This window comes from Aulonocara sp. 'chitande type north' Nkhata Bay, linkage group LG22 (genome assembly GCF_057382095.1).
Source record: "Aulonocara sp. 'chitande type north' Nkhata Bay isolate Kocher_YH1m ecotype deep benthic linkage group LG22, A_spYH_male_GT1.1, whole genome shotgun sequence".
Classification (NCBI taxonomy): domain Eukaryota; kingdom Metazoa; phylum Chordata; class Actinopteri; order Cichliformes; family Cichlidae; genus Aulonocara; species Aulonocara sp. 'chitande type north' Nkhata Bay.
Window position 1 is genome coordinate 28,541,141 of NC_141364.1, and position 15,208 is coordinate 28,556,348.

The 15,208-nt window shown below is 39.1% G+C and overlaps 1 protein-coding gene across 1 annotated transcript in view; it reads right to left on the bottom strand.

Annotated features, from left to right (window-relative positions):
* The window catches only part of pkib (protein kinase (cAMP-dependent, catalytic) inhibitor beta), a 27,133-nt gene continuing 11,925 nt past the window's right edge, over positions 1–15,208 (bottom strand). Inside the window, exons 2-3 of the mRNA XM_086279538.1 lie at positions 2,451–2,602; positions 1–1,770 (exon numbers count right to left, since the gene is read on the bottom strand). Coding sequence (XP_086135664.1) covers positions 1,688–1,770; positions 2,451–2,592 — 225 coding nt within the window. The 5' untranslated portion in view covers positions 2,593–2,602 and the 3' untranslated portion in view covers positions 1–1,687. The remainder of the gene's footprint in view (positions 1,771–2,450; positions 2,603–15,208) is intronic.

The following is a 15,208-nucleotide window of genomic DNA, read 5'->3' on the forward strand; positions in this document are numbered from 1 at the left end:
TATAGGTAAAGCTTGGAGATTTAATATGGCAATTTTCACCACCAGATAGAATCAACATAAAGGATTCAATCCAGTTAAGTAAAATATATGCACCAGGACACTACAACATACACCTCTGATTCATCGGTCTCTTAAAATGTGTTGATCAGCGTCAGACAGACCACAGACACTTTATCAGTACAGCATAAAAAACAAAACAAAAAAAGGAATAAAGACAGACTGGGCAGCAGCACGTCAGGTTTTCCTTGTTGCATTTGTGAAACACATCCACATAAAGACAGGCCACCAGTCAACACATCTTCAAATAGAGACAATTACAAAACACCTTTTGTTTGTGGGTACAGTCCAGTAATCATACAGGCAGCATGTATGACACACATGGATTTTACTACAATATAGTATATGTACAGTAGCAGAGAGGGGATAGCTGGCAAAGTGTGAACTCTTGCTGTTGTTTCTCACTCTCCAGCTCGCGTCCTATTCACAGTTCTGCTCATGTGTTGATGAGCGCGAACAGACTTTTCTCCGTGCGAGTGAGACAGAAGGGGAACTGCTGCCATTTTCAGCACTAGAAACACATTGTGGAGATTGCAGCATTTGTTAACGCTTGCTCCCGCGCCCAAGCGTATGCTGCTGTCACCGCAGACAAAATGGATTTTACGGCCAGTGTTTTCTTCTTTCATCCACAGTCCAAGTAGTTCAGATGGGGTTTTTTTAACGATACCTCCTATTAAAACTGAGGAAATATCAAGAGCCCCGGAATTTGCAATAACAGTACCTCACAGAGAAAGAACACAACACCCACTTTTAGTTGTAAACTGCCACTAGGCACATTTTCAGATATTTGGAAAATGAAGAGACTTTGAAAAGCAAAACAATGAAACAAAAACAAAATGAAATCTTAATTTTTCTCTCAGTATTACAATGAAGTAGTGTTGGCAGTGGGAAACTATTCTCTAAAGGAATGTTTCAAGATATGGACTACACTTTATTTGGTTGCCATATCATCACGTTGCACCAAATCATCCCTAAAAAGTGCAAAGTCCCTGGTTGCTGTTATGGTTAAAACAGTCTGGTGATGAAGGATACAAACTGTACAACTGCAGTGTAGTTATAGACTCATTTGAAAATGCACACTAGATCATACATATTTAGTGTAAAAAGCATAAATGAGCCGGATAACACAGTTCCCAGTTTTCTCGAGCCACTACAGGCTGCAGTTAAACTACTGTCAAAGAACACACAGAGCTACAAAACAGAGATCTGCAGGAAATGCAAGGAAAATGGTGCGTTACATTTTGACTCACAAGTTCCTTTTTTCTTTCGTTTTAAATAAATCATAGAAAAATTGTAATAAAGAGTGTACAGGACACAATCAGTCATTGTCCTTTTTATTCCCAATGTAGCGTATCCGCGTTTATGCATATATGCACACGTGCACACACTATGTGGTTCAGAACTAGGTGACGTCTGACTCTTTTTAGAAAGTACCAAAACAGTCCTAAGCTCTTGGCTCCAGTCCTTTGGGAGTGGATCCATCACCCTCCCTCCGTGGCTCAGCTTCCTCGCAAACGGTGTGACTCTCCACAGATCATCACTCATTCTCCCATAGGTCGCCCTCTGCCTCGTTCCTCATCCTCTCTCAGGTTATCTCTGTAGGCCTCCGGGGAGGTAAATAAACGAGTCCCTATGATCCCTCTTTCCCATCTGAGCTTTCTGGCGGTGCTGGTGGCTCCTCCGCCGTGGGTGACTGAGCCCCTCCCGGACCATCTGCACACAAAACTCAAAAATGACTTCTAAAGGCACAAATGTGGAACTTCTTTCCAAAGCTATTGTTCATAAATGACTGTGACAGTGCGTGCCTGGCATTTTTTGTTTTTGCTTTCATTTTAAGGCTGCTATTTTTTTCAGAAACCCCAATGCAGGCAAACAAAGTGTCTCTCTGCCACTGCTGGAGGAATTCCAAAAGATCCGAGTTCATGTGAGCAAACCTGTATTTTCATTTTTGGGGTCTGTAAGATGAATTGCACGACCATGTTGTGTTATGTTAGATGCTAATTTGTTTTCTACACATGCAGCCAAAGATGCTCAATGGCTCAAATTTGGCACTCCTGGTAGCTACACACTTTTAGCAATTGTGATGCATGACAGGGAAATGGGCAGCATTTCCCTAGTGACATTCCTAGCCTAAAGCTCACCCATCTGCTACTAAATGGAGATGTATTTAGACAAGGACAACCTTTCCTAAATCTCAAAAACTTTGCCATAGCTTCAAGCCATAGATGAGCCACATAAAGGCTTCCGGGGATCAAATATCTCAGTCAAGTTCACAAAAACATCTCTCAAAGTGTCCTTAATTTACATTATACTGTTTCTAAATAATCAAATATATTGCTTCACATGCTAAAGTACTAAGTTAAAAAAAAAACACATTTAAAGGGAAATATCACCTTTTAGGGATAGCTCAGCCAGTTTTAGAGGTAAGTCACCAGGGTTTACACCCGCTGGAGAGCCCAGGATATCAGGCAGGGCATTTCTCCTCCCTGAGCGCCCCGAGGAGGCAAAGTCCAGCACTGGCTCCACTTCGGTCATTTCAGGAACTCTTCAGGAAAAAAAGAAGGTACAATGTTACGATTTTACCCATGTATCATGTATCATACCTTATATGATAAGGTATGATACATGATTTTAACTCACCTGAGCAGTATTTCTGCTAAGTCACAACAACAGTTGCCTCAAAGCGCTTTACATTGTGAGGTAAATATCCTACAAGAGAGCCTATGAGAAAACCCTAACAATCAGATCAACCTATTATGAGCAAGCATTTGGCGAGAGTGGGAAGGAAAAACTCCTTTTTAACAGGAAGCAAGCTCAGGGAGAACCAGACTCCGTCATCTGCTTCAACCGGTGGAGGCAGAGGGGCATAGCTCTCTGTAAAATACATCTATAAGGTATAAAAGGACAAAAAACTGTGAATGTCAAATTGGCCTCTGAAACCTATAAATATAATCATTAAAAAATATTGAGAATGTCAATGTGACATGTTTAACATCTAAAAACACAGCTTATATTTGGTTTGTGGTTCTAATTTTTTTACTTGTAACTTCTAGTTCCTTTTCTCATCTTGTTTTTCAGAGTTTGATATTACGGTAAATGGTCAACCATTTGCTTAGTTCGTTAGTTAGCTAGCAACGACCAAGAAGTTTGTTGAACAAATGAAGGGCTTTACATGCTGAGCAGGCTGCAACTGTTTTCAATGCAGTGTCATAGGAAGGCCTGAATATCACAGTCATTCAAGTTGTGTTTCCATCACTGCCTTGTCCCTTGCACACAGAGACATCTGCAGATTCTCTGTTTGTTTGAATATTGTGACATTTTTAGCAGTTTCACGCTGAAAAACATTATTAAAATATTGGGCTGCTCGCCTCTCAATCTTTACTTCTGGAACACTCGACCTTTCTTTGATGCAAGCAATTAGTTGTAACATGTTTCAACTCTGTTCCCTGTTACATTTTTTTGCGGTGTTGCTGGCACCAAATTTAAATTGGAATATATTTTTCAAAGAAAAAAGTCTTAGTACAACATATCAAATGTTTAAAAGCATGGATGCAGATATAAAATGGCATGCCATTTTTGAAGAGAGGACGTTCCAGGTCTTATTTTGTAACAATTCACTCAATCAACTCACAGTGTGCTGTTTCTGTTTGGTGTGTACTGCACGGGGAAAAGCTGTGTGGGGTACATCTTTAATGATATAGCTAGCCTGCTAATCATCCCTATATGTACCCTAGTAGTTTTAATCCCAACACTTTTAAAAAGTTGACACTACGTTTTATGTTATACATAGTCTAACAGTGGATATTAATTTTGACATTTCTCAGAAAACAAAATGTACTTAATGTGATTTGAACATCCAGAGAAAAGATTCATCACTGAAAAGGAGGATGTGTCTGTCTGGTCTCATGGCAACCAGCAGCTGGGGAGTCAGCTCCAGGCTACACTGGTGACAGGCAGAATTACATCCCTTGTCTCACAGACTCGCAGCACACACACATACAGCGAGCCATTGCTGCCATGGCAACAGTACAGAAAAAGCACCACTGGCAGGTAAACATATGACTGGAATCCATTCGCTCACTATCTCACTCTCTCTTCCCAGTCTCCCCCTTTTGTTGTGTTGCCTCCCTTTAAATAGCCATACCATTCTGTGGAGCGAAATCTCAGTTCCCATTGCTCTCTCTCAACAAAGGGCTGACGTGTGAGTTAATGCATATGTGCAGCTATAAACTCGCACACACACCATCCTCAAAAAGAGGGCCATAAGTTGACCATCTGTTAGCCTCGAGCACAGTTGAAGCCTTGCTACTGAGCTCATCTAAGCTTTAAATGTCTCCATGGAGAAAGGCACTTTGCTTCCAATATGTTTACATTATTGCATGCTGGCAGCTAAAACTGTGGCTGCAGGTAGGAATCATGGCTATGACTGAGATACTTTAAAACATGTACGTACCTTTGGTTTTAAAATATGTAGCATTTATCAAGCTCAATACATAATTCTGAAAAATCTACCTACGATTAACATAAATGTTTTATATATTTAATCAGTACAAATGTGTAATCACACTTTCCACAAAGCCTGTGTCCACCCTCCTCCATACCACACAGGATGTACACATAGCAAGTTGCTAATAATTCATGCAGCTTTGATTAATTGATGTCAAAATGCTGTTGCACAGTTACCATTACCAATACTCTGTCCGGGGCCCATTCAAACAATTCATTTTCATACTTTATTTATTTAGTTGATTGCATTTATTTCCAATTCAACTGTATGTTTGATTTTTTTTTCCTTTTATTTAATATGCCCAAAAAAATCCATTATTTTTCTCATTCTTAATAGTCAAATCTAAATATACAAAGTCAATAAAAATATAGCTGATCAGTGGGTAGACAATTACATCAAGGCTGGGTAGGATTCAAACAAATGCACAGGAAAACAAAATGTTGTATTTTGAGATTAACCTGAAAATACTACCAGAATTTAAGGACTTAGAGATATAAAAGAAAATAAGCTCTGACATGACAAAAATACTATATATATATTTAAAATTCTTCACTGCACTTCTTCTAGGTCAGCAGTCGAAATAAAACAGCTTACTGGCCATGTCAGCTTCCATCAGTTGTATCCGCCAATTGATGCAGCACTCAGATGGCACTGGATCTAGTTTTCTGCCACTGGTCACCTGTGTATATGATTGGATATCATGATATAAACCAAATCACTATTTCTGTCAAGCTTAAAGGTTCCTTTTCATTGAAACATTATTTATATTCTGTCAGAAGGTGACCACGACAGACAGAACATTATGGAACTTCAAACAAATAACGAAAGAAATGCACAATGAAAAAATCATACTCAATTGTTGTTCACTTTTGCTCCTAGACAATAAATAAATAAGATTTAAAATAGAGAGAGCAGTGGACAGTGAGGCCTGACTACTATCTCTCTGCACTCTGTGTATAGCTGCCTGAGAGAACTTTTTGTGGCCAGGGAGTTGGTAGCGAGGGCCAATTACTTTAATCAGCATCAGCTTCCTGGCAACACATCTTTTAAAAACTAGGCTACAATATTACTGTCTCTTTGTTTCTAAGAAAAATCTTGCATTGTTCAATGCATCGCACTGTACTGATAAACAGGCAACTGTACACTATGAGGATGCCACCGCTGCAGAGGGTGAAAACAATTTGTGGTGTAGCTGGCCTTTGTATGTAGTGTGTAGTGTATGCTACACTGAATTCCTCTGACTCTTCCTTTTAACAATATCCTCGTCTTTTGCACTTTAACCTGTCATATTCAGAAACTCGACCACCCGAGTTTTCTGTTTTCATTTTGTCTTTGATGATGCTCACTCCCTTTCATGTGGTCTGTCAAAACAAGGAAGTAATGGGATTTACTGACTTTATATTGACCCTATCCCATGTATCTCTAGTGAGGAAAGGTTATTGTGCACCACATATCTTTATTGCTTTAGTGTCTTGCCCTAGCTGTGTGTACGAAAACACTTTTCTCCACACCTAAGATATCAAAAGTAGTTATCTGAGTTACTGTTGGCTTCCTATCAGCTTGAAGAAGACTGACTATTCTCCTCTGACCTGTGATGTCAAACAAGATATTTTCACCTGCAGAAGCTCAGCTGACTGGGTAGCTTCTCTTTTTTGGAGCACTCTTTGTAAACCCTAAAGATTTCACCAGTTTCTGAAATACTCAGAGCAGCCCATGTGGCACAAACAACAATGCCACATTCAAAGTTACTTAAGTCACCTTGTTTCCCCAATTCTGATTCTTAATTTAAACGGCAGTCTACATGCCTCCATGTCATTAGCTGATTAGACTCAGTGTATATATAAAACAAACGTAAATATATAGAATGAAATATAATGACAGCTCTTTCGGAGTACTGAATACTGGGAGTCTGTGATCCACGTGCACATCTTCGACTTTTCATAATAATAGTACTTGATTAAACCGGAAAAGTGTATTTTTCTTAGAAAATGTTAAAAAAAAAAAAAAACGCAGAAACTGGCTTCAGACAGAAGATGAAGCAGGTGGTATGTTCAGAAATTTTGCATCTGAAGGAAAAGAAGCAGAAGCCTGTTGACGATTACACAATAATCGGACGCACACTACTTCTAGTTGAGGTGTCAGATGTCAGACTATTCGTCCAAAGAGAGTAAAGGTTTTTTGTGTTTTCCCCCTTGAGGTCCCGTGCTGAGCTTTTACGGTAGCTGCCTTCACTTGCTGCTTCCTTATGGGTCTGTCTGTCTTCAGTTTTCTATTTAATAACTTAAAAAGGTCCTCTATTGGCTTTAGTTTAAAGTGCCTGACTTGACAATTGAAGCGTATCCAATTTCTTTGCTCTTGAGAAACTCTTGCGTTTGTAGTGTGCTTTGGGAAATTATCCATTTGCATCATTTGGCGAGTCTCAGCAGAGTACAGGTCTGTTCACTTCAGGATTCATCCTGCTACTTCTATCAGTCACATCATCAATAAACACTAGTGACCTGGTTCCACTGGCAGCCATGTGATAACACTGCCTCCACCTCTTTGATGATATCGCATGCTTCATATCACGAGCTGTTCCTTTCCTTCTGGAACCTTTTCCTTTCCCATCGTTCTGGTACAAATTAATCTTAGATTTTTAGTCTAATCCAGCCCTCTTGCTCTTGAGTGTAACCAGTGGTTTGCGCCTTGTTGTAAACCCTCTTCATTTCCATTTATGAAGGGACCTCGACACTGATACGCCTCCCTCCCTAATAATGTTCTTGACTTCTTTAGATGTTGTGAGGCTGTTTTTCTTAACCATGGAAATGTCATCATGCACTTTGTCTTTTGTTGTTTTTCCAGGCCCTATTGATGGTGAGCTGGCCCGTACATTGCTTTTTGTAAAGAATATACCAGATTGTGGATTTGGTCACTTCAAGGCTTTGCTCTCTCTGAAAGCTTTATCTTTGGTTTTGGTTTTTTTTTCAACATAACTGTGGCCTTCTTCACTTAAACTGACAACACTTTGGGATTCAACACTAAAACTATAAAAACAACAAAACACATATTCAACATTTCTTGAATCAACTTCGGATGTTTGCTTCATTTCATAAAATAACACAGAAACCATCAGCTAGCCATGAAACTGCTTGTTAGTCAATTGTCCAATTATTTTCGAGGCTACAAATGGAGGAGTGTGCATTTAAAACAGAAAACTTTCTATATGTAATTTCCAAACAGTTGATGCAAAATTTCATCCGCTAGAGCAGAAAGTCTGAATTTGAATCACATATTGACTGATTTCAAGTCTGTTGTGGTGGTTTTTAGAAGCAAAACTACAAAAATTCTGTCTTTGTCCAACAAATTACAGACCTAAGTGTAAAGCCGTCATATTTACCAGTTGGTTTTAAATATTAGATGATTATTTGGCACTCTTAATTACAGTGTTTTGTTGCAATATTAACTGACTCAACGTGCAAGTCAAAGGGGTCAACTGAATAACATCAGCTGTCCTCATGTTTCTCAAATCACTACCATTAAATTCAAATATAAATACAAAGAATGAGCCATCTGTGTTCACATGAACACGTCACACCTGCAACTTTAAGTGATTTCAAGTGAATTACTTTGTGGCTGCAGTACTAAATTTAGCCATTCAGTAAGTTTATACTGTAGGCAAATCCAGAATATTGTTCCAAATTTCACCTCCAGGGCCACGTGTCAAAGCTTCTCTTTGTTCAGCTTGGAGTCTAACAATAGGCGTTTGGGTCACGCAGTAGGACGGATAGCTTGTCTCTCTGTGAAGTTTCAGTCTGGCTCAGAGGCTTCTCAAGCTGAGAAACTGATTATCACTGAAAAGCTCAGCTTTGACTGTTAATCCTGCTAATTAAAACCAAACTTTGGCTCTTACACTGACTTGCTATAACAACTTTTCATTTAATACCAGGTGGTGGCCACAGTCAGTCACTGCTGATCTGACAGCTTTCCAGGATGATTCAGCTCTGGGGTTTTTACACTGTCAGACTGAAGAGGAAGCTGAGAGGTTAAGAAGTTGTTTAGCCAGATAAAATCACTGGCTTTCAGTGGCTTCACTGCTGAAATATCAGAATAAGTAATAGCTATTGTTATTCCGGTCCTAATTAGAACACATGGTAACTTTCATTGAGCTACTGGATTAAGCACTGAACAGGCAGTGACCCATCATGTGAACAGTTTAATTTTAGCTGATAATCCAACAACAGTTTAGATGGGATTATCTTGTCAAGTAAACTGACCTACATAAGGTATCTGTGCCAGCTCAGGCAGACACAGGAACAAGCTGCAGGTGAATTATGCAAAAGGTTTATGTTATACAAGTCTTTTCATAAAAAAAAACAGAGGTTGAAGCTGGCTTACAATAAAAAAAACTGAGGAAAGGTAAAGTCTATTTTCTCCTCTTCTTCTTTCAAACTCGTCACAGCTCTGCAATTACATAAAAACTCATTAATGTTGCAAATTGCTATCCAGGCTATTCCTAAACACAGCCACCGCTATTATTTTGTACCATATTATACACCACGTACTAAAGACATCCTGTCATGGGGCTACTGTGTAAATAATCATGCAGCTAAAATTATCCACTTACATTTGCCATGTGGGTATGTGCAAATGGAGTAAAAGCACTTTCACGTGTCTGCTTCTCGAGCTTTAAAAGGGAAGGCTTTAAACAGCACTAAACACATTTGATGTTGGAGGTTAGTTTCGACAACAACAGCACAGGGCATTGTCTCCAACCAACCTCACAGGCTCTCGGTGCCAAGGAGAAAGGGTCTTTTCAGAAGAAGCCTTGTTGGCTTTTACAATGGCGCACCTGCTATTCTCAATGGAAATGCAAGAGGAAGGAGGCTAAGCAAGAAAGCTCTCAGTCCTAACAGAAAGAAACCACGAGTAGCAAAAAGAAAGCAACGCTGAGAGCTCGATATCTTAGACTGTGCATCCACACAACTGATGTCAACATAATTTCCCTTCTGTCGTGTGGAGAAAATGCCAAACTTGAAAGTCGATCCAACAAACCTTTACCAACAAATCACAATATGATGCATGTCATTTACTGAAGCTTTTGGTAGCGTCTCTGCTAACATTTACAATATAAAATGCAACGAACAGACATGGTCCTGACTCTGATGACTCAGTATTTTTTCATTAATTAATATTATATTACGTTTTGGTTTAATCTGGTTATGTCTTTGACTAAGATTTCTAGTTTTTAGGTTTTGGTTCCCAGGTTCTCTCTGTTTCCAAGTCAGTCATGTCTCTGTGTAAAGCCCGTGTCTCTGAATCTGTGTCGTGTTTCCTGTTTTACTGAAGGTTCGTGTCTTATGTCCTCCATGTCTCATCATGTTGATTCGGTTCAGCTGTGTCTCCCTCCTGTGTGCCATTTCCTTGTTTCCCTCTGTATATATTTAGTGTGTGTTATCCTTTGTTCTTCATCGGTCCGTCTGCCTGTCATCCCCTGTGTTACCTCTGCTGCCTACATTTGGTTGCCTACATTTGGGTCCACGTCTCTCTCGCGCGCGCGCCGCACAATTTGCCTCTGCAAATTGTGACACCAACTCAATATACTTTAGTTTGGTTCCAGAATTCCCTTTGCATTCATCTGGAATATCCAAAAAGATTTAATTTAAATAACTATGTTGTAAAATTTAGGGAGCAGAACTAAAGTCTGGCTCTAAACATATAGGTATATAATTAATCTTTTTAATTACTGTATGTTTAATTTTGTAATGTTTCACAACTTCAGAGTGTTTAGTGTTCAATTCATATCCGCTAAAAGACTAATAATGCATATTAATTTTAAAAGAAAACAGTTGGCACAAATCTCTCTTTTTTTTCATTAAATAGAACAGACACCATTTCTCTAAATGGAACCATATAAACCACCGAGGACAACATAACCTCATAACCACATAATCATTCCTCTGTGCAATGACTGAAGACACTCGAGGGGAAATTGATTCTAAATAAGGACACTGTGTCCCCAAATTACATACATACATACAGCAACTGTAAAAACACTCCATTAAACGTTACTTAACTCAAAGCAATTCAAAGCCACCCAAAATTGAATTGACCATATTTAACCAGATGATACCTTCATTCTTTCTTATTTTGTCCATGGATGGAAATTATAGCCAGAGCTGTAAAATGGTTAACGATTGTGATGTGAAAATTATTCTCCAAGCTCTTATCTAGTGCACATATAGGTCTGGTTCCAATCTAAATGCTGGATGGTTAAGTAAGTTTATGTGACTAATAAGCTGTGAGAGCAATGCTTTCTATGACAGTTTCTCTCACTCCCTCTTATTACATGCAGGATAACAACTGCTGAAGAGATTTTATTGCACTTACGGTAACATAACGAATGAAAGTCCTGAATGCAGCTGATTAATTTAACACTGGTAACAGATGGTACTGAATATCTGCAGATACCTGGAGCAAGGGTGGCATTGACTCAGGAGCTAGAATGGGTTGCCAGTTATTCACAAGGTTGATTATTTGATCCATGGCTTCTTTAGACCATAAGACCAAGTGTCCTTGGCAGTTAGAAAAGCACTTATAAAAACAACGTATGAAGGCTTGAAAGTGGGTTGTATTAAAAAGCTCTTAAGTGTTTATTTACAGTAAAGAAGCACTATGCCCCCTTCCTGAATTCTTTCTCTTTATTTTGTTTGCCACTATAAATGTTTGCATGCTGACACAAACAAATGTCAGGCTACAAATTGGATAAAAGTCATTTTTTGAGACAAAATTATCATTATAGTCAAGATTTTCATAGTTTTATTGTATATTAAAGTATTTTGGTTCTGCAATGTTGTTCAGAGAAGTTAAAAAAAACAAAACGACACACTTTGGACTTTTGATTATACCAGTTGGAACATCAGCGATAACCAATGACATGTGCTGTTAACATAAAGGGCTAAGATCATGAAATTGGACTTACACATTGATAATCTGAGTGCAAAGGTTGTTAAAATGTTTTTCACATTACTGATCGATGTGCATCCATATAGTGCTGTGTAAAAGTATTTGCCCCTATCCTGATTTCTTACTTTTTTTGCCTAAGGGAAATACTTTTTCACAACATTGCGGGTGCCAATCTAATTACTTGTTATCAAGAAAAGACGTCGGAGCTGGAAAACAATGGAATTGTCCTTACTAATAACTTACGCAGTCAGATAAAGACAGATATTCACATGAAGTGCTTCAAATTTGAGTTCAAGTAGATGGACTCCCTAAACTCACTTGATGATATTCTTCACTGCAAAATCCATTTAATCAACCAGCAAATTCAGTGTAGTAACTTTGCAAAGTGACATCCATCAAAGCATTCATCTCGCTAAACAAGAGACAATAATAGATTTCTCTTCCGCGTGCACAGCAATCTGGCCGTGCCTGCTGCCTGAGGCTGACCTCTGCTCAGCTACAACACACTCTCATTCTCGCAGTGTGACAGGCAGACCTACTGCACACTCTACAGCTTCTTACCAAGTATAGCATATGAGCTGGCAATGATTAAATGTAACATTATAAGGCCGTTTTATCGCCATTTGCAGCAACATCAAGAGAAATATTTAATTACACATCAGCCAGCTGTCAGTACGGATGTTTTTCATAGTTACGTGCACCGCTATGCTGACTCTCATGCTCGCTCAGGAAGGAGGAACAGTAAAATATTAATCCTGAGCAGTTTTTAAGCAGTTTCCCTCAACAGACTGTGTCACCACACTAAATCCAACCCCTATATGTCCATCCCTCTTCTCCTATAGTCAGCGTATTAGTCAGTAAGACTGTGGGGGTTTAGGCTGGAAAACAGCCCGCCTGAAGAGGAGCTACAAAAGAAGTGATGTTTACACAGCCGGCACAGACACGAGAAGTTTTAGATGAATAAATAATGCCTGGGATTAAGTCCCTCGCTATTTTTAGTTCCTCATACCCTGTGATTAGACCCCGTTCTTCTCCTGACTTTTTTTTGAACTGTTATCCTAAAGCTTAACATGCTGTAGCTGCCATGGAAACTGCACCATTGTTATGAAGGCAGCTACAGTATATAGTGGAGGAGGGGAACCGAGGAGGAAACATTCAACTGCAGTTGTATGTTTGTTTTTTTCTAATAAAAATACAAATGTGATTACATGACATGTAGTCTTAAGATTGAGACAATCAAAAGTGATGAAATATAAAGACGTGCAGTATTACGCAGTGCAAAACTATCAAGGTATACGTTTAATCACAACTAAGCAAAGCAATGATGGAAATAGCCCTCATCATCTCAGTCACATTAAACCAGGTGCACAGAAGGTCATGCATTTATGAGCGTAGACGAGGTGAAGCATGACACTGAAATCAGCAGTTGGTTTTCAAAAAGCTACAATATTTCTTTTTCTTCCTAAGCAGCAGCAGTGAAGAGAGAGACAGAGACAGAAATGGAGGAAAAAGGGAGAGGTGAGACTGATCTAACGAGACACTGTGATCACAGCCTCCTTTCAGATCTCACAAACATCCAGGCAAATCTTCCGTCTTTCCCGCTGATCCGAGCGCCCCGTCTTCTCACCAAGGCTTCCTGCTTTTATGTTTCACAAACCAGACAGAAAATCCACCAGCGTAGGCTTTTACTTTGTAGATAATTTGCTTTTGGGGGGGGTGAGCATGTACATAAAAACCAGGATGACTTGGATGGTGCACAAAATCTCTTAAAAATGTTACATCTTATCCCTTTTTTCAAAAAAAGAAAATGTACGAATGATTTACTAAACATAAATCACATTTAAGGCCCTATATTAATGGTAATTGTTATTTCAGAGGGTAATCTTTCTGAAGGTGAAGTGAAACAGTTCACTTCACAGGCAAGTGAACTGTCCAATTGTAGCTAAGCGACTAACTTAAGTATTTTATTATATTCTATTCTGTACAGTTGTGTACTGTATTTATTCTTATTGTATTCTAATTTTTGCTTCATAACTTTGCACTGTCCACTTCCTGCTGTGACAAAACAAATTTCCCACGTGTGGGACTAATAAAGGTTATCTTATCTTAAACAGGCTTGGCAGGGATTTCAGCTTTGAATTTTTACACATGCCACAGATCTGTGCATTGTACTCTAGTCATGGTACAGATTTTGCAGTGTGCTTCTCTATTTTTAACCTTTCCAAAAGTGAAATAAGTAGATTACTTTGTTAAGTAGTAACCTAGTGTTACATTCAAGGCCAAGGAGTATTGTGTAACAGATCTGGCAGATGATTATGAATGCCGTCTTAAAGCCCTAGAGTCAAATTTTCAGTTGGAAGAGCTCTTTGTTTCTACATAGTACTGTTAGAAATACAACAAAATAAATCTGCTGCTGGCTCTTCACTGTATATTTTATAAGGCTACAGAAGTAGGGGGTCCACTGGGTCATCAAGGCTTACTTAGACTCTTTGCCCTAACATCATAATTTAGGAATTCCATATTTTCTGGTACTTGGAAAAGAATTCCAGTATCACGTGTTTCAGGTGACACGAGAAAAGGCCCCTTTCCCACTGGGAGCCAGTGGGGATATGTTTAAGCTAACATGAGAGGCCCACCACTCTAACGACAGTTGGTTTACTGGTGCATCCTCAGTGTTAAATGAAACTCATCATTTAGAATTATACAAAGCACACATGTGTTTGTTCGTTCTTTGTAATCACCTAAGCAGGATTATGATGAGTCTCAAGCCGATAAACTCAGCACAGACCAATATATCATCCAAATGTTGGATCGGTCATAAGAAACTTCATGTGTGACATCAAAGACTGGAAAGTTGAGATGGCAGGATGAGAAAGGTGTATATCCTTCACGAGGAAAAACAAGGATTTCAGTATCACAATCATTCAGTCCTAACAGAGTTTCAGAAAGAATCCACAACATAACAAGGATTTTTATATCATTCAGCTATACTGTTACTGGTAAAGTCCAAGTAGTACTTCACATCAAAGCCCTTTTAAGCAAACCGCCTTCTCTGTTATTAACCATGTTTAATGTGCAGTGGCAACAAAAACAAGCCTTTCTATAAAACGAGGCCCATAAAATGGGCTCCACTTTGCCAAATATGAGACAGATTGAGCAGCTTTTCAGAAGGGTCAATCACAACAACAGAACACCCAGCTATTTACAGCAATTAGCGCACTTGACAGAAAGCTGTAGAGAATGGCTGGCAGGCAGTGCTGGCAAAAGCTTTGGGGATGATCTGAAGAACAGACTGTTTTGGGGGAAGTACGACTTTTGAACGTCACGTTCTAATTAAGAACTGATCTCGACTGTGCGTAAATAAGCTCCGCATTGGAAAGGTCAAATATTAGAAAATCACATTGTCAAACCCTACACAATGACCTATTTTTTGTATTTCACCATTCATTACCCAACTGTTGCTATTGATCTCTGTGGTGTTTCTAATTAGACTAAGTGAAGGTGAGAATGGATTGGTGGCTTCGGTGCATGATCTTTACTTGCCCTTTACAGGTCAGCACACACATTATCTAACTTCTAAGTAGGAATTCTACTCAGGTTGTGAAAAGTGTTTCATCTTCTTGATTTCTTGTAACAGAAGAGGGAGATCGCCTTGTAATCGGAAGGTTGCTGGTTCGAGCCCCGGCTTGGACAGTCTCGGTC